At 33.5% G+C, this 26,747-nt stretch overlaps 2 protein-coding genes across 6 annotated transcripts in view; one reads left to right on the top strand and one right to left on the bottom strand.

The window, feature by feature from the left end:
• The window catches only part of LOC6052726 (exostosin-1), a 402,218-nt gene that overhangs the window by 128,666 nt on the left and 246,805 nt on the right, over positions 1–26,747 (top strand). The window lies entirely within an intron of this gene.
• Positions 12,445–13,311, bottom strand: LOC6052725 (vegetative cell wall protein gp1). Its single transcript, XM_001868914.2, has one exon. It carries the CDS (start codon positions 13,257–13,259, stop codon positions 12,582–12,584), a length of 678 nt encoding a protein of 225 aa, XP_001868949.2. The 5' UTR covers positions 13,260–13,311; the 3' UTR covers positions 12,445–12,581.

Below are 26,747 nucleotides of genomic sequence, written 5' to 3'. Positions count from 1 at the left end.
TTGGTCACTTTTTCGTTTGACACTTTTTTAGTTTGTACCCCGTTGGTTGGTCAAAGTCAAACTAAAAAGTGACGAACTGTCACTTTTTACACACCGCTCACGCACACTATCAAAACAAACGTTTGATAATGTGCGTGAACTCCGTGTAAAAGGGGTGTCAAACTAAAAAGTGACCCCTTTCGTTTGACAACAGTTGGTGTCAAACCATCGGGGTTTGAGTGTAGTTGGAAACAAAACATGAAAAAATAGTTTTGAGAAAAATCTTCAATTTGTTCTAAAAAAACATGCCCCTAGCTACAATGTATAAAAATTGCATGTTTAAATAGCAGTGCCATTTCTGATTCGAGATCCGATTTGGAAATTTTCAACACATTTTTCCTTGTCAAAATGCCTTTGAAATGAAAATAGTTTTGTTTTCACTGAAACATCTAACAAAAACAGTGAAAATTTTAAATTTTTATGTTTTTTGAAATCATGTTGCATAAGTCACTTTTTATATTACTTTTTAATGAAAATTGATACAATTTTAGGTATTTTAGTTAACTTTTTGTTATATTTTTGTGTTTTAAATTTCAGATTGAAAAACTACCAACAATTTATAGTTTTTAAACAATTTTATCTGGCTGAATTCTAGCCACTGTTTAATCATTTTTTCTTGTAGTTCATCTTACCCCAACTCTCCCTCAAGCAAAATGTCGTTGCTAAGCTGGTCGATCCTGCTGCCTTCTGCGTACATTTGGGGGGCGTCCATCTGTGTGCACATCTCTCAAATACGCACACATGGCTTGCCGGGTCATTAAGTTGGTAATTTAATTGGAGTATAATATTATCAATTATTTTATGAATAATTAAAATTACGCTCCCTGCGAACGCAGACCAGCTCGTTCACAACAATGAACCAGACTGTTTGATAAATCCGTTTCATTTTCAACATGTCATATGACACCCGGGGTTGCGGAGCTGAGCTGGCAAGAGCAAAAAAAAATGACATCGATTCTTTCCCCAAACCACTTTGCGGGTGGTCCTGTGTTGGACGTTTAATTAAATACACTTTTATGTTTCGCCCGAAACCACAACCCGTTATTCATCGAAATTCGGTGCAAAGGTGGTGGAAAATCGATTCATCCCTTTTACACATGGCCGGCAAGCACAAGAGGCCTGAATTTGTAATCAACACTCGTTGATTTTTGTGTTCTCGTTAATTTCACGAATCATTAGTGTCACTCGTCGTCACCGCCGCCATCGTCAAGAGTCGCTAGGCACGGAATCGATTTCGGTTCCGAAAAGCGGCGGCCTGGACGTCTGGAAATCGTCACGACATAATCAATCAATCACATGCCGATTGACGACGAGGGCCAACTCCTCTCCGATCGTGGATTGGCGAGCGATGGCTAAATGTATAACTTAATGTGAATGTCCTTGGATTCGATTTGACGAAATCATTAACGAGTCGTGGCCGGTCTTTCGGGATGCCCCCTCTGGAGACTGATCATTGGGTAAGATATTGCGATAAGAGAAATACGAATCATCTTTAATGTTGTTTTGTTTAATTACACGGTGAGACTGTTCAAAAACTTTGAAAAATATTTGCAATAGCCCAACTGATATCAAAAAATTTTCGGAGATGTGGTAATTTTTTTTTCAAAAAGCACAAGAGTAGTTCTCCCAGATTTTGGTCATTCAATTTTTTTTTTGTATTTTTTAATCTGATCGAAACTTTGTTGGTGCCTTCGGTATGCCCAAAGCAGCCTTTTTGCATCATTAGTTTGTCCATATAATTTTCCATACAAATTTGGCAGCTGTCCATACAAAAATGATTTATGAAAACTCAAAAATCTGTATCTTTTGAAGGAATTTTTCATCGATTTAGTGTCTTCGGCAAAGTTGTAGACATGAGGACTACACTGAAAAAAATAATACACGGTAAAAAAAATTTGGTGATATTTAATTTAACTTTTCGTCATTAAAACTTGATTTGCAAAAAACACTATTTTTTTATTTTTTGATATGTTTTAGAGGACATCAAATGCCAACTTTTCAGAAATTTCCAGGTTGTGCAAAAAATCTTTGAGCGAGTTATGATTTTTTGAATCAATACTGATTTTTTCAAAAAATCGAAAAATTGGTCGCAAAAATTTTTCAAAATCTAATTTTCAATCAAAAAGTACTTTAGTGATATTTTGATAAAGTGCACCGTTTTCAATTTAAATCCATTTTTAGGTGACTTTTTTGAAAATAGTCGAAGTTTTTCAGTTTTTTTTTAAATTAGTGCACATGTTTGCCCACATTTGAATAAAAATATTTTTGAAAAGCTGAGAAAATTCTCTATATTTTGCTTTATTGAACATTGTTGATACGACCCTTAGTTGCTGAGTAATTTTAAACCAATACTAACATTTTAAAAGGGCGTAATATTGTATGTTAAAATATGAAAATACTTTTTTCAAAAAGATCGGAAAATTTCACGAATGTTTCATATTTTAACATTGAAAATCAGTTGCTGAGATATCGACATAAGAAAATGGTGTGTTGTTTGGGTGAGACTTAGAAAACATCAATTTTTCTGTTTTTGCTTGGCAATAACTCAGCAACTCAGGGTCGTATCAACAAAGTTAAAAAAAGGAAAATATAGAGAATTTTCTCAGCTTTTCAAAAATATTTTTTTCAAAAGTGTGCAAACATGTGCACTAATTTAAAAAAATGAAAAACTACGACTATTTTCAAGAAAGTCATCTAAAAATGGATTTAAATTGAAAACGGTGCACTTTATCAAAATATCATTTCAGTACTTTTTGATTGAAAATTAGATTTTACATCAAAAAATGAAGTTGAAAAATTTTTGCGACTTTTTTTCGATTTTTTGAAAAAATCAGTATTGATTCAAAAAATCATAACTCGCTCAAAGATTTTTTGCATAACCTGGAAATTTCTGAAAAGTTGGCATTTGATGTCCTCTAAAACACATCAAAAAATAAAAAAATAAAAATGTGTTTTTTTGCAAATCAAGTTTTAGTGACGAAACGTTAAATAAAAAATCTCCAAAAAAATTTCACCGTGTATCATTTTTTTCCAGTGTAGTCCATATCCATACCTACAACTTTGCCGAAGACACCAAATCGATCAAAAAATTCCTTCAAAAGATACAGATTTTTGAATTTTCATACATCACTTTTGTATGGACAGCTGCCAAATTTGTATGGAAAATTATATGGACAAACTAATGATGCAAAATGGCTTCTTTGGGCATACCGAAGGCACCAAAAAAGTTTCAATCAGATTAAAAAATGCAAAAATTAAAATTTAAGAAATAAGACCGATTTCGTAGAAAATTGCTCACAATTATTCTATTATAAAAATGTTTGTGAAAATTGATACGGATTGTTACGAAAGTGTGATCTTATCATATTTTCAGATTAAGTTTATATATTTATCATAATCATATTCATATCATCATGCTAAAATAACCCTTCTCTGCTGTTCTATTTTCAGGTAAGCAACCAATACTTTCATCAAACGGACCCAGAATCGAAAAAAAAACACACAATCATCGATTTGTAAGTAAGCTATTTCCTGTTATTTGATCTCCAACTGGCTCCCGAGGCCACCCTGCTGGAAGAACGAGTGCCGCGTGTGTTCCGGTTGAATTGGGATTCGCAAAATTCGTTCCGATTGTTTCCCAGCCCGGCATACTACCATTCCATATTCCGATTTCAATTTCGGGGGGAACGTTTGATATTCAATACGCACAGGCTTGCACGGAACGGGTGAATTTCCATCTCGTTTTAGCCCTTTTTTGCCGTGCCCTGAAGATTTTTCTTGGGACCGGCCGTTTTACATAGGGGAAATTCTCGTATTTTTGGCAGGTCAAGCACTCGCTCCTAACTCCATCCAATTTGCTGATTTTCACTATTTAAACAACTAATTTTGCAAAACTTTTGATAGAAACTTGCTTGCTCACTTCTTATTGAGCTATTTATCACTCGATTTCAGTTGAAAACGCTTTTAATTAGCTTTAATTGAATGTCAAAGTTCTGACCTGCCAACATTAGAGGCCCGCTGAAATTAGATGCTGTTCCCCTACTTTTCCCACAAATAACTTTTTTTTCCCAGCTCTAAAGGGGGAGCCTTATTTTCGGTGAACTGTTTCAGGAGTTTTATTTGCGCGCACGCGGAAAACGAAATGTCAACCTCCTGTGGGATTTCCACCATCGTGTGTGACCAAACGAAAAAAAATTGTGTGGCCAAAGGCCAGTGCGGTTTGCGCTGGCTGGTCAACCGTTATGAGTTGCTTAAATTTAGCTTTTCTGTCTATTTTTGGTTTGTTTTTGTTACGCAGCGCAACTCACAAAAAAAAACAAAACGAACAATTCCAGTGAACCAAGGGTTACGAGACGAAAAAGAACAACATTTCAACTCCACTTTCCACCTTTTCCCCATGAGTTTTCATTTTTAGAACCGCTAGGGGGGATCTCCGTTTTATTTTTTTTTTTTTTTTTGAATAACTTCCAGGGGCGCAATGCTTTCAGTGCCGCACATATTAGTGTACATCATTTCGTGGGCCACCCCCTCACCTTTGTGTGGGATTTGTAGAGGGCTTTAACCCCACCCACCACCACGTGTGAGCGCGGGCAAATGTGATGACATTATTAAGTGAGAGCGTGTGGAAGGCGGTGGATATTTTTGGGGATTTCGTTAGAAAAAGTTTGATTTTTCAATTCTACTTCTTCAAAGATTTTTTAAAAAGTATACGAGTTTTTATTCAAAATTTCTTGTATTTTTGATAAGTTACAAACAACCAGTCATTTAATCACGTCGGTCATGTCAAAAAGCAAATCAGGACTTTTTTGTACAAGATCCTATAAACAAATGTACCTAAACATTGAGTGTATCCCGCTTACAAAGATGGACTTTGACATAAGGAGCGAGGGGTACACTCAATTTTACTTTTTTATAGGACCTAATATATACAAAAGAGCAATTCCAGTCCAAAACAGGATTTTTTTAGGTACTTCTTTCTCGACCCTCTCTGATATCAATGAAACTTTGTAGACATGATATCCTAGGCCTATGTAAGCCATTTTTGTGTATATGGAGCAAGTTTTACTCCATAAAGACATTTGAGAAAGACGTAAGTGTTTTAAATATTTTTGTAATTCGTAATTTAAATATTTCTATATCTCGAAGCCGTTGCATCATATCAAAAAGCGGTCGAAGACAAACTTGCAGTAAAATTGAAAGGCTTTCCGATAAAAATACACAGTTTTAAAGCCCAATTTGAAGGTGAAAATATAAACATGTAGAAAAAAAATGGTTTTTAATGGTTTTTGACAATTTCTATATGACAGACTTGATTTTTCAGTCTTGTGAATATTTTTATCGGTAAGCTCGTCCAATTTCCCATAAGATTGTCTTTTACCACATTTCAATTGGAAGTATGGGCTTTCAGATATAAATGAATTACAGTCAACTCTCTGGCTGTCGATCTTCTCAATATCAATAATTCTCCATCTATCGATGAATTCTTCAGTCCCTTCAATCTGCATACTTCAATCATTTTCATTCCTCGATATTTTCTCTTGCTTGAAGGATCTCTTCCTCGACGGTCCCTTGGATTCTGTTTGCTTTAAAAATCTCTTCCGGTTGTTAATAATTTCACTTTCTCATGGCTTGCATAGACATTTTTCTTGGCGGGCGAAGCTTTGAAGGGTGTTTGACATTAGTTTGTTTTTGTTTGATGGACGTTGCCATGATTCTCTCCCATAGCTGGGTATCAAGAAAAAGGTCCCTTGGATATTGACAACCAGAAAGTCGACTGTACATTGCTCATAACTGAAAACGGATTATTTTTTTCAGTTTAGTTCAGTGAATGGTAGTAACCTGGATGGTAAATTAGCTAAAATCTTAAAAAAAAAAAAAACGAGTAATTTTGAAAAGTAGTCAGAGACAATCTTATGGGAAATTGGACGAGCATTCCGGTAAAAATATACACGAGACTGAAAAATCAAGTCTGTCATATAGAAAATGTTAAAAGCCATAAAAAATAACAATTATTTGTCAACATTTTTAATTTTAAAATCGCTGTTACTTCACAAGGATTGGACTTAGGACAGTGATCAGTGAATTTTCACAAAAATTTTGAACGAAAAAAAAATCGTGGGCTCACCTTCAAATTTAACGTTTATACTAAAAAAATAAATCATAAAAGTTAAGTGTTTTTTTTTCTTTCAGTGTATTTTTATCGGAAAGCCTATCAAATTTACTACAAGTTTGTCTACGACCACTTTTTGATATGATGCAACGGCTTCGAGATATATAAAAAACTACGGGAATAATCGATATTATTTTTTATTCGTCCCTCTATATACTATCTAAAGCATTATTCACAACAAAGTTTGACTATTTTTACAATCAGAATGTTGCAGGATTGGGTCCGTTAGTTGGACAATTTTGGAAAAAGAAGACAACAAGTTTCTTGGTTGCTATGTACCCTTAAGTTCAGCGCGATTCCCAACACAGTAAAACAAATGTTAATTTGAAAAGTGTTCTTTTGGAAGGTTCTATATTACCTCTTATATGATGTAGTTTTTCTTCAATTTAGACTAGAGCGTTCAATTTCCCGTCCCGGGAAAAAATTTCCCGGGAATTCCCGGGATTTCCCGAAAAAATATATTTCCTGTTTTCCGGGAAATTTGTAAATTTCCGGGAAATTTGTAAATTTCCCGGGAATTCTTGAAATTTAAGCAAAAGTACACATTTTGGAACCATTGTTTTAGATGCTCAGAGATAAATAAATGAAGATGATTTTGTTCAATTAAATTTAATTTATAACTCATATACAATTTATCAGATTATCAGACACTTTGATATCGGATAATATTAATTTTTGAAGCTACGGGAAAATTAAGTAAGCTTTTTCAAGAATATTTGGAGTTACTTCATAAAAAATATATTAAATTGAGAATTTTTACGTTTTTGTTTACCGTGATCTAATGAGTTGCAAATCAAATTGGTATCCTAAGATTTTTTAAATAGTTTTCTGCAAGAAGAATTATTTCAATTCGGTAAATACCTGGTATACAAGAAATCATGTAAAACATAATTTCTGCATTTTTTTTTTCAACTTTTTTTGTATCAAACCACGCTTTTTTTTACTGGTCACAGAGGCGAGAAAATAATTTGTATGATTGTGGAGTATGGATTCATTTTAGGGGAAATTCTCGTATGTTTCGCAGGTTAACGTGAAGACTTCCATCATTGTCATGATTTTTCGTTCAAAGATATAAATTTTGCGTCGCTTTGAATATTTTGACAAAATTCCTTCTTCAAGTTGTTTAGAATAGTGCCTTACACATGCTGATTCCTTTTGGTAACGATTATCCCATTCCTTGTAAAGTTATAGAAACCGTCATTAATCAATGATTGCCAACTAGGACGCCACAAAATTATATAAATTTTGAAGCACATTTGATTTAGATCAAAAATTCTTTCAGTAGCTTCAAGAAGGCAACAACCGGCACATGCTGATTCCTTTTGGTGTTAAAATTCGTTAAATTGAATTTAATAAAGAATATTTTATAGTGTTGATTAATTTTCTTCGAAAATGATCAACGGCTTCACCTTAAGCACTCGCTCCTAACTCCATCCAATTTGCAATTTTTTTTTCTATTTAAACAACTAATTTTGCAAAACTTTTTAAAGTAACTTGCTTGCTCACTTCTTATTGAGCTATTTATCACTCTATTTAAATTGAAATCGCCTTCAATGAGTTGTAATTGAACGTCAAAGTGCTGATCTGCCAACATAAGAGGTGCGACGGAATTAGATGCTGTTCCACTACTCACTGTCTAATTCCCTTGATAATAAAAAAATGACATTATTTTTTTGATTTATTGTACTATTGAAGCTTATAAAATTAGAAAAAATACATTTTCTTGCAGTTATATGGTTTTTTAATATGCAGTTAAGCTGTTAATTGATCTTCACACTTGTTTTAGCCTTTCAGCCGCTGTTCTTAACAACTTAGTTGTAGCAGAACCCAAATCAAAACAGTTTTAAATAAATTCAAATTTCCCGGGAATTCCTGGGTTTTCCCGGGAAATTGGTTGAAAATTTCCCTTTTCCCGGGAAATTTGTAACCCCGGGAAATTGGACGCTCTAATTTAGACTGAAATAGTTAATTGACACCAGAAATGTGGTAAAAATACACATTTTCAAAGGTAAAATAACACATTTTTTCTGACATAAAAAATGTACCGCTTCCTGATGTTATAATACAATTTTTTTGACTGTGCACAAAATTGGCCGATTTCGACCATTTTTTTATGTTGCTTAAACTTTGTGGGGGCTTTCCCTATCATCAAAGAAGCCGTTTTGTGTTTTCTTCAATTTTAATTTTTGTATTTTTTAATCCGACTGAAACTTTTTTGGTGCCTTCGGTATGCCCAAAGAATTCATTTTGCATCATTAGTTTGTCCATATAATTTTCCATACAAATTTGGCAGCTGTCCATACAAAAATGATGTATGAAAATTCAAAAATCTGTATCTTTTGAAGGAATTTTTTGATCGATTTGGTGTCTTCGGCAAAGTTGTAGGTATGGATACGGACTACACTGGAAAAAATAATACACGGTAAAAAAATTTGGTGATTTTTTATTTAACTTTTATCACTAAAACTTGATTTACAAAAAACACTATTTTTAATTTTTTATTTTTGATATGTTTTAGAGGACATAAAATGCCAACTTTTCAGAAATTTCCAGGTTGTGCAAAAATCATTGACCGAGTTATGAATTTTTTAATCAATACTGATTTTTTCAAAAATCGAAATTTTGGTCGTAAAATTTTCAACTTCATTTTTCGATGTAAAATCAAATTTGCAATCAAAAAGTACTTTAGTGAAATTTTTATAAAGTGCACCGTTTTCAAGTTATAGCCATATTTAAGTGACTTTTTGAAAATAGTCGCAGTTTTTATTTTAAAATTAGTGCACATGTTTGCCCAGTTTTGAAAAAAATATTTTTGAAAAGCTGAGAAAATTCTCTATATTTTGCTTAGTCGGACTTTGTTGATACGACCTTTAGTTGCTGAGATATTGCAATGCAAAGGTTTAAAAACAGGAAAATTGATGTTTTCTAAGTTTCACCCAAACAACCCACCATTTTCTATCGTCAATATCTCAGCAACTAATGGTCCGATTTTCAATGTTAATATATGAAACAATTGTGAAATTTTCCGATCTTTTCGAAAAAAATATTTTCAAAATTTTCAAATCAAGACTAACATTTTAAAAGGGCGTAATATTGAATGTTTGGCCTTTTTGAAATGTTAGTCTTGATTTGAAAATTTTGAAAATATTTTTTTCGAAAAGATCGGAAAATTTCACAAATGTTTCATATATTAACATTGAAAATCGGACCATTAGTTGCTAAGATATTGACGATAGAAAATGGTGGGTTGTTTGGGTGAGACTTAGAAATCATCAATTTTCCTGTTTTTAAACCTTTGCATTGCAATATCTCAGCAACTAAAGGTCGTATCAACAAAGTCCGAATAAGCAAAATATAGAGAATTTTCTCAGCTTTTCAAAAATATTTTTTCAAAACTGGGCAAACATGTGCACTAATTTAAAAATGAAAACTGCGACTATTTTCAAAAAGTCACTTAAATATGGCTATAACTTGAAAACGGTGCACTTTATCAAAATTTCACTAAAGTACTTTTGATTGCAAATTTAATTTTACATCGAAAATGAAGTTGAAAATTTTACGACCAAAATTTCGATTTTTGAAAAATCAGTATTGATTAAAAATTCATAACTCGGTCAATGATTTGCACAACCTGAAATTTCTGAAAAGTTGGCATTTTATGTCCTCTAAAACATATCAAAAAAAAAAATTAAAAATAGTGTTTTTTAAATCAAGTTTCAGTGACAAAAGTTAAATAAAAATCACCAAATTTTTTTACCGTGTATTATTTTTCTAGTGTAGTCCGTATCCATACCTACAACTTTGCCGAAGACACCAAATCGATCAAAAATTCCTTCAAAAGATACAGATTTTTGAATTTTCATACATCATTTTTGTATGGACAGCTGCCAAATTTGTATGGAAAATTATATGGACAAACTAATGATGCAAAATGGCTTCTTTGGGCATACCGAAGGCACCAAAAAAGTTTCAGTCGGATTAAAAAATACAAAAAAAAATCGAATGACCGAAATCCTAGAGAACTGCTCCCATACAAATCTCCATACAATTTTGGCAGCTGTTTATACAAAAATAAGCTGGCAGCTTTTCATACGAAAATCTGTAACTTTTCAAGATTTTTTTTTTCTATTGATTTGGTGTTTTCGGCAATGTTGTTGGTATTGATAACAATATTCAGAAAAATAATAGGTGCACAGAATAAATTGGTGATTTTTATTTTAAATGTTTTAGGGGACAAAACCCCGCTTTTTAAGCCATTCAGAAGTAAGGACCAAAAATTTGCTGACGAGTTAAGATGTTTTTTAAACAATGATTTTTGTTAAAACAAATAATCTAGCATTTAATTTTTTTAAATAATTTTTTAAAGTAAAATCGAATTTTCAATCGAAAAGTGCTTTACAAATGTTTTGATTAAGTACATCGTTTTCAAAATATAGTCATTCTGAGTTCAATTCAGTTTATTTTTTATTTTTTGAATTGATGATTTTTTAATGGTTCTCTACTCCTTAAAATATTTTTTTAAGCGTTCAATTAATTTCCTACGTCGAAGAAACATTGAAGATTGGACCACAATTCTAAAAATTTTCTGATCTATTTGAAAACAATATTTTGATTTTTAAATCAGGACTAACATTTCAAAAAAGCGTAATATTGAGTGTTAGGCCCTTTTGAAATTGGAAAAATTTCACGAATGTTTCATATTTTAACATTGAAAAATGGACCATTAGTAGCAGAGATATTGACATTAGGAAATGGAGTGTTGTTTGGGTGAGACTTAAAAAATCAATTTTCCTGTTTTTTATTCTTCAATCCGCTAATTCTCATCAATGTTTCATAGACGAAATGGTAGGAAATTTTTCGAACTTTTCGAAAAAAAAATCAAGGATCATGGACACTATTTAAAAAGTATATTTTTTCCGTGTACCTATTTTTTATAAATAGTCCTCATCAAAACCTACAACTTTACCCAAGACACCAAATCAATAAAAAAACAAGTTACAGATTTTCGAAGATTTTTGTATGAACAGCTGTCAAAATTGTATGGAGATTTGTATGCACAGAAAAAAAGTTGAATTTTGGAAGGTTGAAAATTTGGTTGAATATTACCTCTTTTATGTGATGAGTATTTATGATGAGTATTTATCAAAAACTGATGAAAATTCATCATTTTCAGAGGTAAAATTAATCATTTGTTTTGTCACAAAATCTGTCATCATTTTCTGCTGAATATAACCATCGTTTTTTTCTCTGTGGGTGAACCAATGACACAAAATTACTTCTTTGGTGATAGGGGATGCCCCCACAAAGTTTGAGCCAAAAAATATAAAAAAATTAAATTGATCGAAATCGGCCGATTGCGTAGAGAATTGCTATTTTCCCTTTAAATTATTATATTTGCAATAGGTGCAGTGTTTGATTTTATTGAAGGATTTCACCAAACTTTGATTTACAATCATTGTAATTCGGATGTCAAGCTAGAAAATCGAAAACTGCCTCTTATTTCAAGTTTTTTGTCTTTTCTCACAAAATACCAAAAAATTGTTGAAATGCCCTAAATGTTGGCAATATTTTCTGACTGGATTTTTATGTATGGTTTGATAATAACGTTCATTGTTAGTAATTTCAATATTTTGAAATCAGTAAATTTTACTATAAATTTAGTAAGGGCTGTTTAAGCACAACTGTAAAACTTTCCATAAAACTCAGCTCCATAGTTTTTGATCCAACTTCTGGGTCAATGATTTGAAATCTTTTTTTTTTTTCTTTTTGAACTTCAATCAACATTACGGTAACCTAAACTCCAAAATGATGAAATTTGACATTTTGATCAGCTCAGATAGATTGTCATTTCTTAAAGTATTGTTTTGCGGTGATTTTAGTGGATAGCAGACTAGATTTCGTCATGTTAATGTGATGATTCTTTGCTTAGGAATTGATAATTGGGAATAAAACCCATCTCCACCGCGTACCAAGGGACAAGCAAATAGTATTTGGAAGGCGGGACGTGTTGATGCTCCGTTTTTTAAGGGGATAAGGGAAAATTTCCACGGCCTCAATTACGTTTGAGAACTGTCATCTGGATTGAGAACTTCTATGGGACTCGCTCAAGGTTGATCAAACAAATACAGCAATTCTGAAAATCTGATGCTGTATTCGTTTGAACTACTTTTCGAGTGTTAGGTTGTAACTGATCCAGGTAGACAAGTTTGGACTTTTTTGTTTGAATAAAGATTCCATTGTTTGTATTTCAAACGATTCAAAGTTTATTCATGCGCTTTTTTTTCGTGTGGAAGCATTCTCTAACTACGTTACACTATTTTTGACACTTTACTCTATTGTTCTCAACTGTTGGACTTGAGAACTAGGATCCGCTCTACCCGCAAATCCATCCAATGCAGTTGTTTGACGGATACTGAAACGCGGGAGACTGTTGGAATGAGGGAGCCTGTGGGACGGGCATTGAGGGGGAAGGTGGGAACGAAGGAGGCTGGGGAATTGGAATGGACGGAGAAGGTGGGAATGAGGGTGGTTGCGGGATGGGAACGGAAGGAGAGGGTGGGAACGACGGGGGTTGAGGAATTGACGGGGAAGGTGGGAAGGAGGGAGGTTGGGGAATTGGGATTGACGGGGATGGTGGGAACGAAGGTGCAGGTGGGAATGACGGGGATGGTGGGAACGAAGGAGAAGGTGGGAACGATGGGGGTTGCGGTGGAACAACGACATCCGTTGACGGCGGCATCAGAACCGGTGACGGAGCTGGGACACTAATCGAAGGAGGCAGCGATTCCTGAACACAGGGCTGCTTGGGGTCACAGCAGGCTTGGTGTGGCCAATCGCACGATCCTGTCGCAGTGTTGAAGTGTAATCCGGTAGGGCAGTTGTACAGGCAGGCCTTGCCGCTTTCACACCTCAGGAATTGACCACATTCGGTGTGTGGCAGGAGTTTTTGGTTGAGCTTATCCGTAGTACACCTGGGATCGGTCGTACAGATCTTCGTCTCGGCCTGGATGGCCACCACTAGGGTGGACACCATCAAAAGAATTACTTTCATCGTCAAATAATTGACTACTTCTTCCACAAAATTACACGAAACTGACTCGAGTTCTTCGTCTGGTATGCTTTTATAGCTAACTTTACTGATGTATGACGAAGACCCTTGCATTCAACTGGTTCTATTTTTCGGTACATTCCAGGCTAGACAGTTTACACGATATCTGCTTGATTTCAGACAAGGAACTTATCAATCACTGCAACTTGAGTTACACCCAAATGTAACTCTTAAAGCAGAAAGTAGAAAAATAAAACATGGTAGATTTTGCAACTCTATTTTGAGTGTTTTTTGCTGGGAAGATTTTCGTAAGCATGTTAAGGGTGTGAAGCCTGTCAAACCTCAGCTTGTATCTGTCTATCGATGGAACTGATACACGAAGTACAACATTTTAATTAGTACTTAACGATCGCAATTTTATTCCGAAAAAAACCCGTTCAAATTCATACCGCTCGTTGTAATCAAGTCGCATTCGCCTGAAAGAAGTCCCCACTGAGTAATGTTACTCCCCCCAGTTTGCCTCACCCTTTAAGTAAAGTACATAAAATTATACGCACTCACCCTGCCGCTGCGGGGCTAGAGCCATTTTTAACTTACGGTGAGTGTTATTAGCGCAAAAATTACGGCTCAAAAATGGGACCTTTAACCGCCTAATACACGTACTAGTGGGTTTCATTTTTTTTTTTTTGCTGTGGGTTACCTGTGGCCAATTTGGAGCGAGGGAATTGCGTGGCAGTCCTAATTGAATTTTTTTTTGGGTGACATTTGTAAACGGCAAAAAAAAATAAAAGTGGGCTCATGTAAATTATGAAGGACTGAATGTGATTGCGTGCGCGCTTGTGAGTATGTGTGTGTTAATTGATGAGATTTGTCATCAAAATGGGATTATATTTTTTGTTTTTCAAGCTAGTGCAATTTGAAGGACATTTTTAGATTGAATAAATAAACTTTTTATTTCCATTCTACACAGAAAAAAAAAATGGTTGTAATATCCATCAGTAAATGGTGACAGATTGTGTGTCAAAAAAAGTGTAATATTATTTAAATCAGAAAATGATGAATTTTCATCAGCTTCTGGTGAATGTTAATCAGGTTCACATTTTACACAATAATTATGTAATATTATTTAAAAAAAAGTTAATATTCAACCTGAGCAATTCTCTAAGATTTCAATCATTCGATTTTTTGTATTTTTGTATTTTTTAATCTGGCTGAAACTATTTTGATGCCTTTGGTATGCCCAAAGAAGCAATTTTGCATCATTAGTTTGTCTAAATAATTTGCCACACAAATTTGGCAGCTTGGGCATACAAAAATGAAAAATGAAAACTCAAAAATTTGTATCTTTTGAAGGATTTATTGATCAATTTAGTGTTTTCGGCAAAGTTGTTGATATGAGGACTTCACTGAAAAAAATGGTACACGGTATAATTTTTTTTGATGATATTTAATTTTACTTTTTGTCACAAAAACTTGAATTGCAAAAAAAAGCAATTTTTAAAAGGACATCAAATGCCAAATTTTCAGAAATTTCCAGGTTGTGCAAAAAAACTTTGGCCAAGTTATGATTTTTTAAATCAAAATAGATTTTTTCAATAAATTGAAATATTAGACGCAAAAAATTTTCAACTTCTTTTTTCGATGTAACATTGAATGTGCAATTAAAAAGTACTTTAGTGAAATTTTGATAAAGTGCACCGTTTTCATGTTTCATGTTCATGTTTTTTCATGTTACCTTATTGAAAAAAGTAGCAGTTAATTTTTTTTTTAAATGGGTGCCCATGTTTGTGCACCTTTGAAAAACTATTTTTGAAAAGCTGAGAAAATTCTCTATATTTTTCTTTTTTGAACTTTGTTGATATGACCCTTAGTTGCTGAGCTATTGCCATGCAAAGGTCTAAAAACATGAAAATTGATGTTTTTCAAGTCTCTCCCAAACAACGTACCATTTTCTAACGTCAATATCTCAGTAACTAATGGTCCGTTTTACAATGTTAAAATTTGAAACATTCGTAAAATTTTCCGATCTTTTCGTAAACAATATTTTCAAAAAATTTAAATCAATACTATTTTTTTAAAAGGGCCAAATATTCAATATCACGCCCGTTTGAATTATTAGTCCTGGTTTAAAAGTTTTGAAAACATTTTTTTCGAAGAAATCGGAAAATTTCACGAATGTTTCATATTTTAACATTGTAAATCTGACTTTTTGATTGCTAATTGAAAAGTTGTAAAATTTTGACGACCAACATTTCGATTTTTGAAAAAATCAGTATTGATAACAAAATTTATAATTCGGTCAAAGATTTTTTGCACTTCCTGGAAACTTCTGAAAAGTTGACATTTAATGTTTTTTGAAACATATAAAAAAATAATAAAAAATTAAAAATAGTGTTTTATTTTACAAATCAAGTTTTAGTGATAAAAAGTTAAGGGCCCATCCATAAACCACGTGGACACTTTTTTGGGAATCTTTTACCCCCCCCCCCTTCGTGGGCAATTTTCCATACAAAAAAAACTTTTTTGTATGGATCGTGGACAATCGCCATACCCCCCCCCCCCCTAAAGTGTCCACGTGGTTTATGGATGGTCCCTTAAATAAAAAATCACTTTTTTACCGTGTATCATTTATTTTCAGTGAAGTCCGTATCAGGGCCGTGTACAAGGGGGGGGTTTTAGGGGTTTAACCCCCCCCCCCCCTGGCAAATTAAGTTAGTTACACCCCATGCGCCCCTCGGCCCGAAGGGCCGATTTTTTTTTAGCTATGTTGCTAAAATGCCAAAGAGATTTTTTTTTCAAATCGATATGAAAAATTTGACTGGAGGCGCCCTAATGACTAAAACATTTTTATGAAAATTATGAAAGTTTAACTGGACGCGCCCCTTAGACTTAATTATTTTCAATACGAATATGCAATATAAAAAATTGACTGAAGGCGCCCGTACGACTTTAAAAAATCATGCAAATTCTCGATATGAAAAATTTAACTGGAGGCGCCCTAATGACTAAAACATTTTTATGAAAATTATGATAATTTAACTGGAGGCGCCCCTAACACTTATTTTTTTTTTCAATACGAATATGCAATATAAAAATTTGACTGAAGGCGCCCCTACGACTTTAAAAAATCATGCAAATTCTCGATATGAAAAATTTGACTGGAGGCGCCCTAACGATTAAAACATTTTTATGAAAATTATGAAAATTTAACTGGAGGCGCCCCTAAAACTTATTTTTTTTTTCAATACGAATATGCAATATAAAAATTTGACTGGAGACGCCCCTACGACTTCAAAATATCATGCAAATTCTCGATATGAAAAATTGAAAGCAGGCACCCTTACGACTTAAAAAAAATCATACAAATTTTGTTATGAAAATTTGACTGGAGGCGCCCTTATGACTTAAAAAATCAAGCAAATTCTCGATACGAAAAATTTGACTGGAGCGCCCCTATGATTGAAACATTTTTATGAAAATTATGAAAATTTAACTGGAGGCGCCCTAAGACTTAATTTTTTCAATACGAATATGCAATATAAAAATTTGACTGGAGGCGCCTCTACGTCTTAAAAAAAATCATGCAAATTCTCGAAATGAAATATTGAATGGAGGCGCCCCTACGACTTAAAAAAATCATATTAATTTTTTTAATAAAAATTGACTGGAGGCGCCCTTATGACTTGAAAAAACATGAAAATTCTCGATATGAAAAAATTGACTGGGAGTGCCCCTATGACTACCACATTTTTATGAAAATTTAACTGGACGCGTCCCTTAGACTTAATTATTTTCAATACGAATATGCAATATAAAAATTTGACTGGAGGCGCCCCTACGTCTTAAAAAAATCATGCAAATTCTCGAAATGAAATATTGAATGGAGGCGCCCCTACGACTTTAAAAAAATCATATTAATTTTATTATAAAAATTGACTGGAGGCGCCCTTATGACTTGAAAAAACATGAAAATTCTCGATATAAAAAAATTGACTGGAGGCGTCCCTATGACTACCACATTTTTATGAAAATTTAACTGGACGCGCCCCTTAGACTTAATTATTTTCAATACGAATATGCAATATAAAAATTTGACTGGAGGCGCCTCTACGTCTTAAAAAAATCATGCAAATTCTCGAAATGAAATATTGAATAGAAGCGCCCCTACGACTTAAAAAAAATCATATTAACTTTTTTATAAAAATTGACTGGAGGCGCCCTTATGACTTGAAAAAACATGAAAATTCTCGATATAAAAAAATTGACTTGAAGCGCCCCTATGACTACCACATTTTTATGAAAGTTTAACTGGACGCGCCCCTTAGACTTAATTATTTTCAATACGAATATGCAATATAAAAATTTGACTGGAGGCGCCCCTACGTCTTAAAAAATCATGCAAATTCTCGAAATGAAATATTGAATGAAGGCGCTCCTACGACTTTAAAAAAATCATATTAATTTTATTATAATTGACTGGAGGCGCCCTTATGACTTGAAAAAACATGAAAATTCTCGATATAAAAAAATTGACTTGAGGCGCCCCTATGACTACCACATTTTTATGAAAATTTAACTGAACGCACCCCTTAGACTTAATTTTTTTCAATACGAATATGCAATATAAAAATTTGACTGGAGGCGCCCTACGACTTTAAAAAAATCATACAAATTTTGTTATGAAAATTTGACTGGAGGCGCCCTTATTACTCAAAAAATCATGCAAATTCTCGATATGTAAAAATTTGACTGAAGGCGCCCCTATGACTAAAACATTTTTATGAAAATAATGAAAATTTAACTGGAGGCGCCCCTAAGACTTAATTTTTTTCAATACGAATATGCAATATAAAAAATTGACTGGAAGCGCCCTTACGACTTAAAAAAATCATGCAAATTCTCGATATGAAAAATTAAATAGAGGCGCCCCTACGACTTTAAAAAATCATACAATTTTGTTATGAAAATTTGACTGGAGGCACCCTTATGACTTGAAAAAACATGAAAATTCTCGATATAAAAAAATTGACTGGGGGCGCCCCTATGACTAAAACATTTTCATGAAAATTATGAAAATTTAATTGGAGGCGCCCCTACGACTTTTTTTTCAGTACGAATATGCCATATAAAAATTTGACTGGAGGCGCCCCTACGACTTAAAAAAACATACAAATTTTATAATGAAAATTTGACTAGAGGCGCTCTTATGACTTAAAAAAATCATACCAATTCTTATATTGAAAATTTGACTTATGAATGAAACATTTTTATGAAAATTCTCAATATGAAAATTTAACTGGAGGCGCCCCTACGACCTAATTTTTTTAAACATATTCTCAAAATTAAAGATTTGACTGGAGGCGCCCCTTAGAATTAAAAAAATCATGCAAATTCTGAATATAAAAATTGACTGAAAGCGCCCCTATAATTTTTTTTAAATACAAATTCCCAATGTAAAAATATGACTGAAGACGCCCCTACGACTTTAAAGGCATATGCTCGATATGGCAACTTGGATTGAGGCGCCCTTATGACTTAAAAAAAACATACAAATTCTTATTATGAAATTTTAACTGGTGCCGCCCCTACGACTTAATTTTTTTAAACAAATTCTCAATATTAAAAATTTGACAGGAGGCGACTTAAAAAATCATGAAAATTTTCGCTATGAAAAATTTAATGAATGCGTCCCTACGACTTTGAAAAAATCATACAATTTCTTATTATGAAAAAATGACTGGAGGCGTCCTATGACTTAAACATTTTTATGAAAATTCTCGATATAAAAATTGAATTGAAGGCGCCCCTACGACTTAACACAATCATGCAAATTCTCGATATGAAAAATTGATTGGAGGCTCCACTACGACTTTAAAAAAATCATACAAATTTTATCATGAAAATTTGACTGGAGGTGCCCTTATGACTTAAAAAAAATCATGCAAATTCTCGATATGAAAAATTTGACTGGAGGCGTCCCTTTGACTTAAACATTTTTTTGAAAATCATGAAAATTTAACTGGAGGCGCCCCTACGATTTATTTTTTTTCCAATTCAAATTCTCAATATAAAATTTTGACTGGAGACGCCCTAACAACTTAAAAAAATCAGGCCAACTTTCGATATGAAAAAATGAATGGAGGCGCTCTTATGACTTAAAAAAAATCATACAAATCCTTATTATGAAAATGTGACCTATGATAATTATGAATGAAACATTTTTATGAAAATTCTCAATACGAAAATTTAACTGGAGGTGCCACTACGACCTATTTTTTATTAAACATATTCTCAACATTAAAAATTTGACTGGAGGCGCCCCTACGACTTAAAAATATCATGCAAATTTTGGATATGAAAAATGAATTAAAATGAAAAATAAATTATGAATTATTTTTTTTTAAATATGTATTTTAAAAAAATAATGTTAATGTAAAAAATATGACTGAAGACGCCTCTACGGCTTTAAAAGCATATTCTCGATATGGCAACTTGGATTGAGGCGCCCTTATGACTTAAAAAAAATCATACAAATTCTTATTATGAAAATTCAACTTGTGACTTAAATTTTTTAGAACAAATTTTCAATACCAAAAATTTGACAGAAGGCGCCCCTACGACTTAAACAATCATGAAAATTTTCGCTATGAAAAATTTAATGGATGCGTGACTACGACTTTAAAAAAATCATACAATTTCTTATTATGAAAATTGACTGGGCGCCTATGACTAAAACATTTTTATGAAAATTATGAAAATTTAATTGGAGGCGCCATACAAATTTTGTTATGAAAATTTGACTGGAGGCGCCCTTATGACTAAAAAAAATCATGCAAATTCTCGATATGAACATTTTGATTTGAGGCGCCCCTACGACTTAAAAAAATCATGCAAATTCTCGATATGGAAAATGGAATGGGGGCGCCCCTATGACGTAAACATTTTTATGTAAATTCTCAATATGTAAGTTTTACTGGAGGCGCCCTTATGAGTGGGGAAAAAAATTGGTAAATATATTGAAAAAAAGTTGAATAATCGGTGCTCAAATCAGCTTAAACTGGAAACGCTATTATGACAAAATTAAAACATTCAACAAAAAAAAGTTTGACTATCGACGCCCCTCTAGCAACATAAAGACTGTTTAATAAGAGCAAAACAAAGTTTGGCGTACGGTAACATAAAAAAATAAAAATTCTGTTTAGCGTTCTAGCTACAACAATTTTGCGCCGGTTGGCAAACTTTGTTTGACTAATTTTGAATAGTCTTTATAGCTTGAGGAGCGCCGATAGTCAAATAATTTTATCAACAAAACGCCGCTGGTAAAATCCTATTTTCAAAATATTTATCTTTGATTTTTTTTATGTTGCTCTACTTTTTTCATTTTTTTTTATTTTGTCATGAGGCCACCTCTAGTGAAATTTTATTTTCAAAAAGGTAGTTACATTGTTTTATTTAAAAAATTATTTCATCACAAGGCGCAACTTTTTATCATTTTTATGTTGCTTAAGCTAACTTTTTTTTGATTATTTTTTTTACGTGTTGTGAAACTTTTTTTGAAATCTTATTTTCAAAATATTTTCATCATTTCTATGGTGCTATTCAGGCGTTGATAGCATTTTTTTAATATGTTAATTATTTTATCATTTTTTAAATTTTGTTTATGAGAGAGGTGCCTTTTCGGAACATTTTCTGGGGTAAATCAAAATATATCTTTTTTTCCTGTAGCAACTTTGTTACTTTTTATCGATTTTCAAGGACGTTTCTTCGGAAAAGTCAAGGAATCGATAGAAATATATTCAAAATTATCTTTTTTAATTTTTTTTATGCTCAAAAAGTCTGTTACAAATGTTTGACCCAAAAATGAAGTTTTTATCTAACTTTTCAGATTTTCAGAAAATTCCGTCCAAAGATACAAAATTTCATACGTTTACATACCCATTCCAGCCCTCAAAACTGTATGGAGACTTGTATGGAAAAACAAATGATGCAAAATTGCGTCTTTTGACATAGGGAATGCAAAGAAAAGTCGATTGAAAACCAGTAGTTTCCGAGTTATGATCAGTTGAACACTTTCTGTTTATCCAGCTACAACCCAACCCCACCTCTAGGCGGGGTTCGATCTAATAATTCTCCAAAAATCTTTTTATTTTACCAATTTTCGACCTTTAAAAAGCATTGGAAAGGTGAACTCTTAAAATTTGATTTTTTTAGGGTTGAACGTGTGACTTGTTTTATTTGACTTTACCAATGTTTTAAAAAATGAATTTTTTTCTTGGCTGTGTTTTTCACAAATATTTTCTGTACTTTTTTTCTATTGTTTCAGACTATACCTCTAAGCATTTTTTAACAATTTAAATGATAATGGTTTGTTCTAGAGTAAAAAAAAATGAAAAACATACAAAAAAAAAGAAACCAAAATAAATTGAAAATGCAGTCCTAAAATTTGCTTTAACCTGAAAACGGTACATTTTGTTAACAAAATTGCTTCAACAATTTTTGTCCACTTTTACGTTTTTTTTCTTCAAAAAAATCATATCTCCTAAACCAGATGAATAATATGACCGGCCCCAGAATTGTATGGACATTTGTATAGAAAAACGAATTATGCAATTGTGCTTCTTTTGACATATGGAATGCATAATGCATGGCAAAGTTTCATCCAAATCAAAAAAATGAAAAGCTAAAAATCGTGAAAAAAATTTGCGAAATCGTAGAGAACTACTCTTAATATTAAAAAAAACTTATGAAAACTTATTTAAAATACTGCTACACTTCTTCACTAAAACCCCGTTTTACGCTCCACAAGTGAACGGCTCATGCCTCTTCCGATTTACGCCAAAACTCTCATTTGCGCAAAAATCTCAAATTCGCTCAAACTCCGAATTAATGTCCCCCCTTCATGGCGCTATTCAACACGATTTGCAGCGCCAATTCAAAAAGTGTAGTCGCCTGTTGCACCAATGTAAAATATATAAAAAACGAAGCTGACTTTATATCTGTCGGCCGGTACTAGACCAACCACTGTCTTCCTTTTAACTACAAGGACTTCGCCGCCCTGTTTGAGTAAGGCACAGAGCGACGGCGCCGGATACCCATATTTACACTTAGAATTTTAGAGCGTCCGCCGCGGGATTCGAAACAGCAAAATATATGTAAAATATACCAAAGTATTATTTATTGAGTTTAAAGATTGACTGTTAGCGCCCTTTCGCAATCTAAACAAGCACCCCATGCGCCCCTTTCGAGAAAACCCTCCCCTTTCGAAAATCCTGTGCACGGCCCTGGTCCGTATCCATACCTTCATATTTGCCGAAGACACCAAATCGATCAAAAAATTCCTTCAAAAGATACAGATTTTTGAATTTTCATGCATCATTTTTGTATGGACAGTAGAGCTGGGACTTCGGATATCCGGATAATTTACATTTTTGATATCATTTTTTTAATCAAACCAAATTAAAAGAGATGTACGAAAATCGTATCGGAACTGAAAATTATTTGGATAACAATATTTGAGGAACCCAAAAATGATTTGGGAATAAAAATGTAATGGATCGGATAGTTTTTTGGATGAAAGTATTCGATCATAAATCATGTGATTTAAAATCAAAGGCCTTTTGAATACCTGTATTTTGTTTCATTTTAATGTCACCCCACAGTCGTTAGACAAAGCTGGCATGTATGAATTAGTTTATTTTCTAAATGAATTATCAATGTTGGAAATTATCTGAATATCCGAAGTCCCAGCTCTAATGGACAGCTGCCAAATTTGTATGGAAAATTATATGAACGAGCTAATGATGCAAAATGGCTTCTTTGGGCATACCGAAGGCACCAGAAAAATTTCAGCCGGATTAAAAAAAATACAAAAATTAAAATTAATAAAAAAAAAGTCCGGTTTTGTAGACAATTGTTCTTGTAATAACAATAAAAAGTAGTAAAGCAATACATTAAACATGTGAAGTATTTTTCGCAGAACATAAGTTATTCAAAATTACCTCCTAAACAAGGAAAAAAATCCTTGAAAAATTCGACCAAACATTTCGAAGCTATTCAAACGTTATAGTTTTAGTTCTTTTGCAATTCTTGGATTTTTGAACTTCAAATTGGAAAAAGACCTTGAGAAATGAAAAAAATGCGTTCCTTGATATTTACCAATTAATATAGACAAACACATGAAATCAAAATTAAGATAGCTCAAAAACATAACTTTTTGTATCGAGCAAACATAAAAAATAGTATTTTATGCAACAAGTTGCAAAAAGAAGATTTTTTCAGCACGAGTCAAACATTTGCATAAATACGACGAGTAAACGAGTTGCTTAATAGTAGTTTTTGCCATTCCGTCGTGAAACTACTTACTTTTCCTGTCATTCTTGAACGACGAAATAGCCTACTTTTCTGTACCAAAAATAACAGAATCGAATAGCAACACTTTTCAAAATAAATGCTGAAAAGTTCTACTTTTCAGCACTCAAATGCGTGCTGAAAAGTTGGACTTTTCAGCACTTGTTTCGAAAAGTAACACTTTTCAACATTTTTTTTTTTTGATTTAAACGATTTATTGACAAAATACATGTAAATTTGACATAAAATTTCACTCAGTGTGTGTTTTTTGGAATTGCATAAAATGTTGTATGGAACTCGTTGCAAAACTTGCTTTTTTTCAACACTCTTCGTATTTATCCAACTCGGTGAACCTCGTTGGATAAATGTACGACTCGTGCTGAAAAAATCCTCTTTTTGCAACTTGTTGCATAAACTACTATTTTGCAATTCCGTCGTGAAACTACTTACTTTTCCTGTCATTCTTGAACGACGAAAGAGCCTACTTTTCTGTACCAAAAATAACAGAATCGAATAGCAACACTTTTCAAAATAAATGCTGAAAAGTTCTACTTTTCAGCACTCAAATGGGTGCTGAAAAGTTGAACTTTTCAGCACTTGTTTCGAAAAGTAACACTTTTCAACATTTTTTTATTTAAACGATTTATTGACAAAATACATGAAAATTTGACATAAAATTTCACTCAGTGTGTGTTTTTTGGAATTGCAAAAAATGTTGTATGGAACTCGTTGCAAAACTTGATTTTTTCAGCACTCTTCGTATTTATCCAACTCGGTGAACCTCGTTGGATAAATGTACGACTCGTGCTGAAAAAATCCTCTTTTTGCAACTTGTTGCATAAACTACTATTTCAGCACCCATTTGAGTGCTGAAAAGTAGAACTTTTCAGCATTTATTTTGAAAAGTGTTGCTATTCGATTCTGTTATTTTTGGTACAGAAAAGTAGGCTCTTTCGTCGTTCAAGAATGACAGGAAAAGTAAGTAGTTTCACGACGGAATTGCAAAAAACATATTTTGTAAATGACTGGGTTTGGACTGTTAAATTGAATGTACGTCAGAAAATGATTAAACAGTGCGGCTTCTGTACACCGACAATTAAACAAGCAGTTAAAAGTCTTATTCTTCCACTTTAATTTTTGATCGCGTTTTCGGTTTACACCTGAAAAATCTTGAAATTATTTATACGGATTTGTGATTCCTCTCTTTCCATCATTCCCTTGTCCTAACCAGGTCCCAGTACCGAAAAGGACCTAATAAAAATAATTTTATGAAAAAAAAAAAAAATTAAAATGTTGCTTTTTGATACGTGTTATGAATAGTATAACTTTTCCGCATTAGTATTGAAAGGTATTAATTTTCTATTCTGTTATTTTTGGTATTGAAAATAGGCAGTATCGTCGCTCGAGAACGACAGGAAAGTAAGTAATTTCACGACAGAATGGCAAAAATAAAACAATTCCATAACCTGAATACCTCAGATCATAAAACAATATGAGTTTTTAGATTGTCAGGACCCATCTAATTTTGTCATAATTTTATGGAATCAATCCAAATCCAAGCCAAATCAATACTGGGAAAACTGTGTCAAAAAGTTTTCCCTCAAAAGTAAATTGAACAACAGAAAACCAGCAGCCACGATTCCACGAGTCACGAACTGTTCAGGGTCACGTGTCGGCACCGCCACCATCAAAACCATCATGCCTGCGAGCAAACTGCGGAGTGAAAGGCGGCCATGAATTTGAAAACTTTACGCTCTCCTGTGTAAAATACAAATCTCATGACGACTTTTCCGGACTAACGAGGGAGTTCTGAGCTAGATGCTAGAAAGTCGTCGTTTTTGTGTCGTGCTTTTGTTTACTGTTTACGGCTCTCGAGGGTAGCCATTTCGGATGAAGGTGATTGTGGTGGTGCGACTTAAGCTTTTAACGGAGAGCTTTCGCTTCTTCACTCGAGAGGTGAGGATTTGCTGCTTTTATTTTATCGAGCTTACACATTATGGGGTGTGAAATCAACTCAAGATATTGGTGGGAACCTTTTTTTGGGGGGTTCGGTGGGAGCAGACAAGTTACGAGTCAATGCCTCGCCTTAAGCGGGGAGGGATTTCCAATAATATGTAGATTGAGTTTTTGGGAAGAAAAGGACTTCATAGAAGTCGAGCTTAGGCAGCGGAGATCAATATAAACTCCTCAGGTTGGGTTAGGTGCATAATTTTGTTCAGCGAAGGATGCTTTGGTTGGGATCGAACTTGATGAGAAACGCTGCGGGGAAAATTGCTTGAATAATATTTAACTGAACAATACCAATTTATTTGTTGTATCAAAAAAGTATAAACATGTTGCCTCAAAGTGTGAATTTGACAAAGGTCCTTAACTTTACCTCTTTTAGTCCTTATTTCCTAAACGTTTTATCACCTTTTAGCCAAACCAAACCACCTTCTACTGAGCGGAAAAGTTCAAGGTGAGAATTCTCGGAAGAAAGCCCACTTTAGAAAAGTTTTTCGCCCTGAAGCAGCAGCAGTCCCTTAGGTAAACTACACGTGTAATGGCGCATGGTTTGGGTGTAATTATGATAAGGCATTCTTTAAAGAGGCTGATTTTGGCGAAAAGGGTCGCACCTCTCAATTTGTGGCCGACACCACCAACAAGGTTTAATGTGCGCGCAAAACTTTGCAGACCCTCAGGACTTTGAAGGAGGGGGAAAAAGTTCGAAAAGTTGTCAACGGAAATTTCGCTTAGTGAAAGTGGGTTCCGAGGGCACACGTTGAAATTAAATTACTCAAATTATCAGCGCTCTTTGCTTTAACAATTTTTCCAATAATTTTCTACGACGGCGCTGGAGGGAAAAAATCCTAGTTGGTCGCTGTAAAAAGTGTTGGGAAACTTTCGGTATCGTGTTTAAAGTGTTAACAAGTTTGCAAATCGCTTCCGGCGAGGGGGTCGTCCCACCGTGAAAGCGCACAACTTTTTTTTTTGCTCTGCTTCCTGGGAAAGGAATTTAAACTTACCCCTGTTGGTAATGCTTCCCAGCAAGAGGCATGGCCGTCTTGGTTCTTCCCAGGATTTGCTCGAGCAGCAACGAACGAAAAGCATAGAGCATAATCTAATGAAATAATTACGAAGAACAATCCTCTTGAAATAATTAAG

Source organism: Culex quinquefasciatus, chromosome 2 (assembly GCF_015732765.1).
Source record: "Culex quinquefasciatus strain JHB chromosome 2, VPISU_Cqui_1.0_pri_paternal, whole genome shotgun sequence".
NCBI lineage: Eukaryota > Metazoa > Arthropoda > Insecta > Diptera > Culicidae > Culex > Culex quinquefasciatus.
The sequence above is the reverse complement of the archived record's forward strand: the minus strand, read 5'-3'. Positions and strand labels throughout refer to the sequence as shown.

What these genes read in the sequence shown, in the direction of transcription:
- LOC6052725 (XM_001868914.2), bottom strand. Translation starts at nt 13,259, where the DNA reads ATGAAAGTAATTCTTTTGATGGTGTCCACCCTAGTGGTGGCCATCCAG.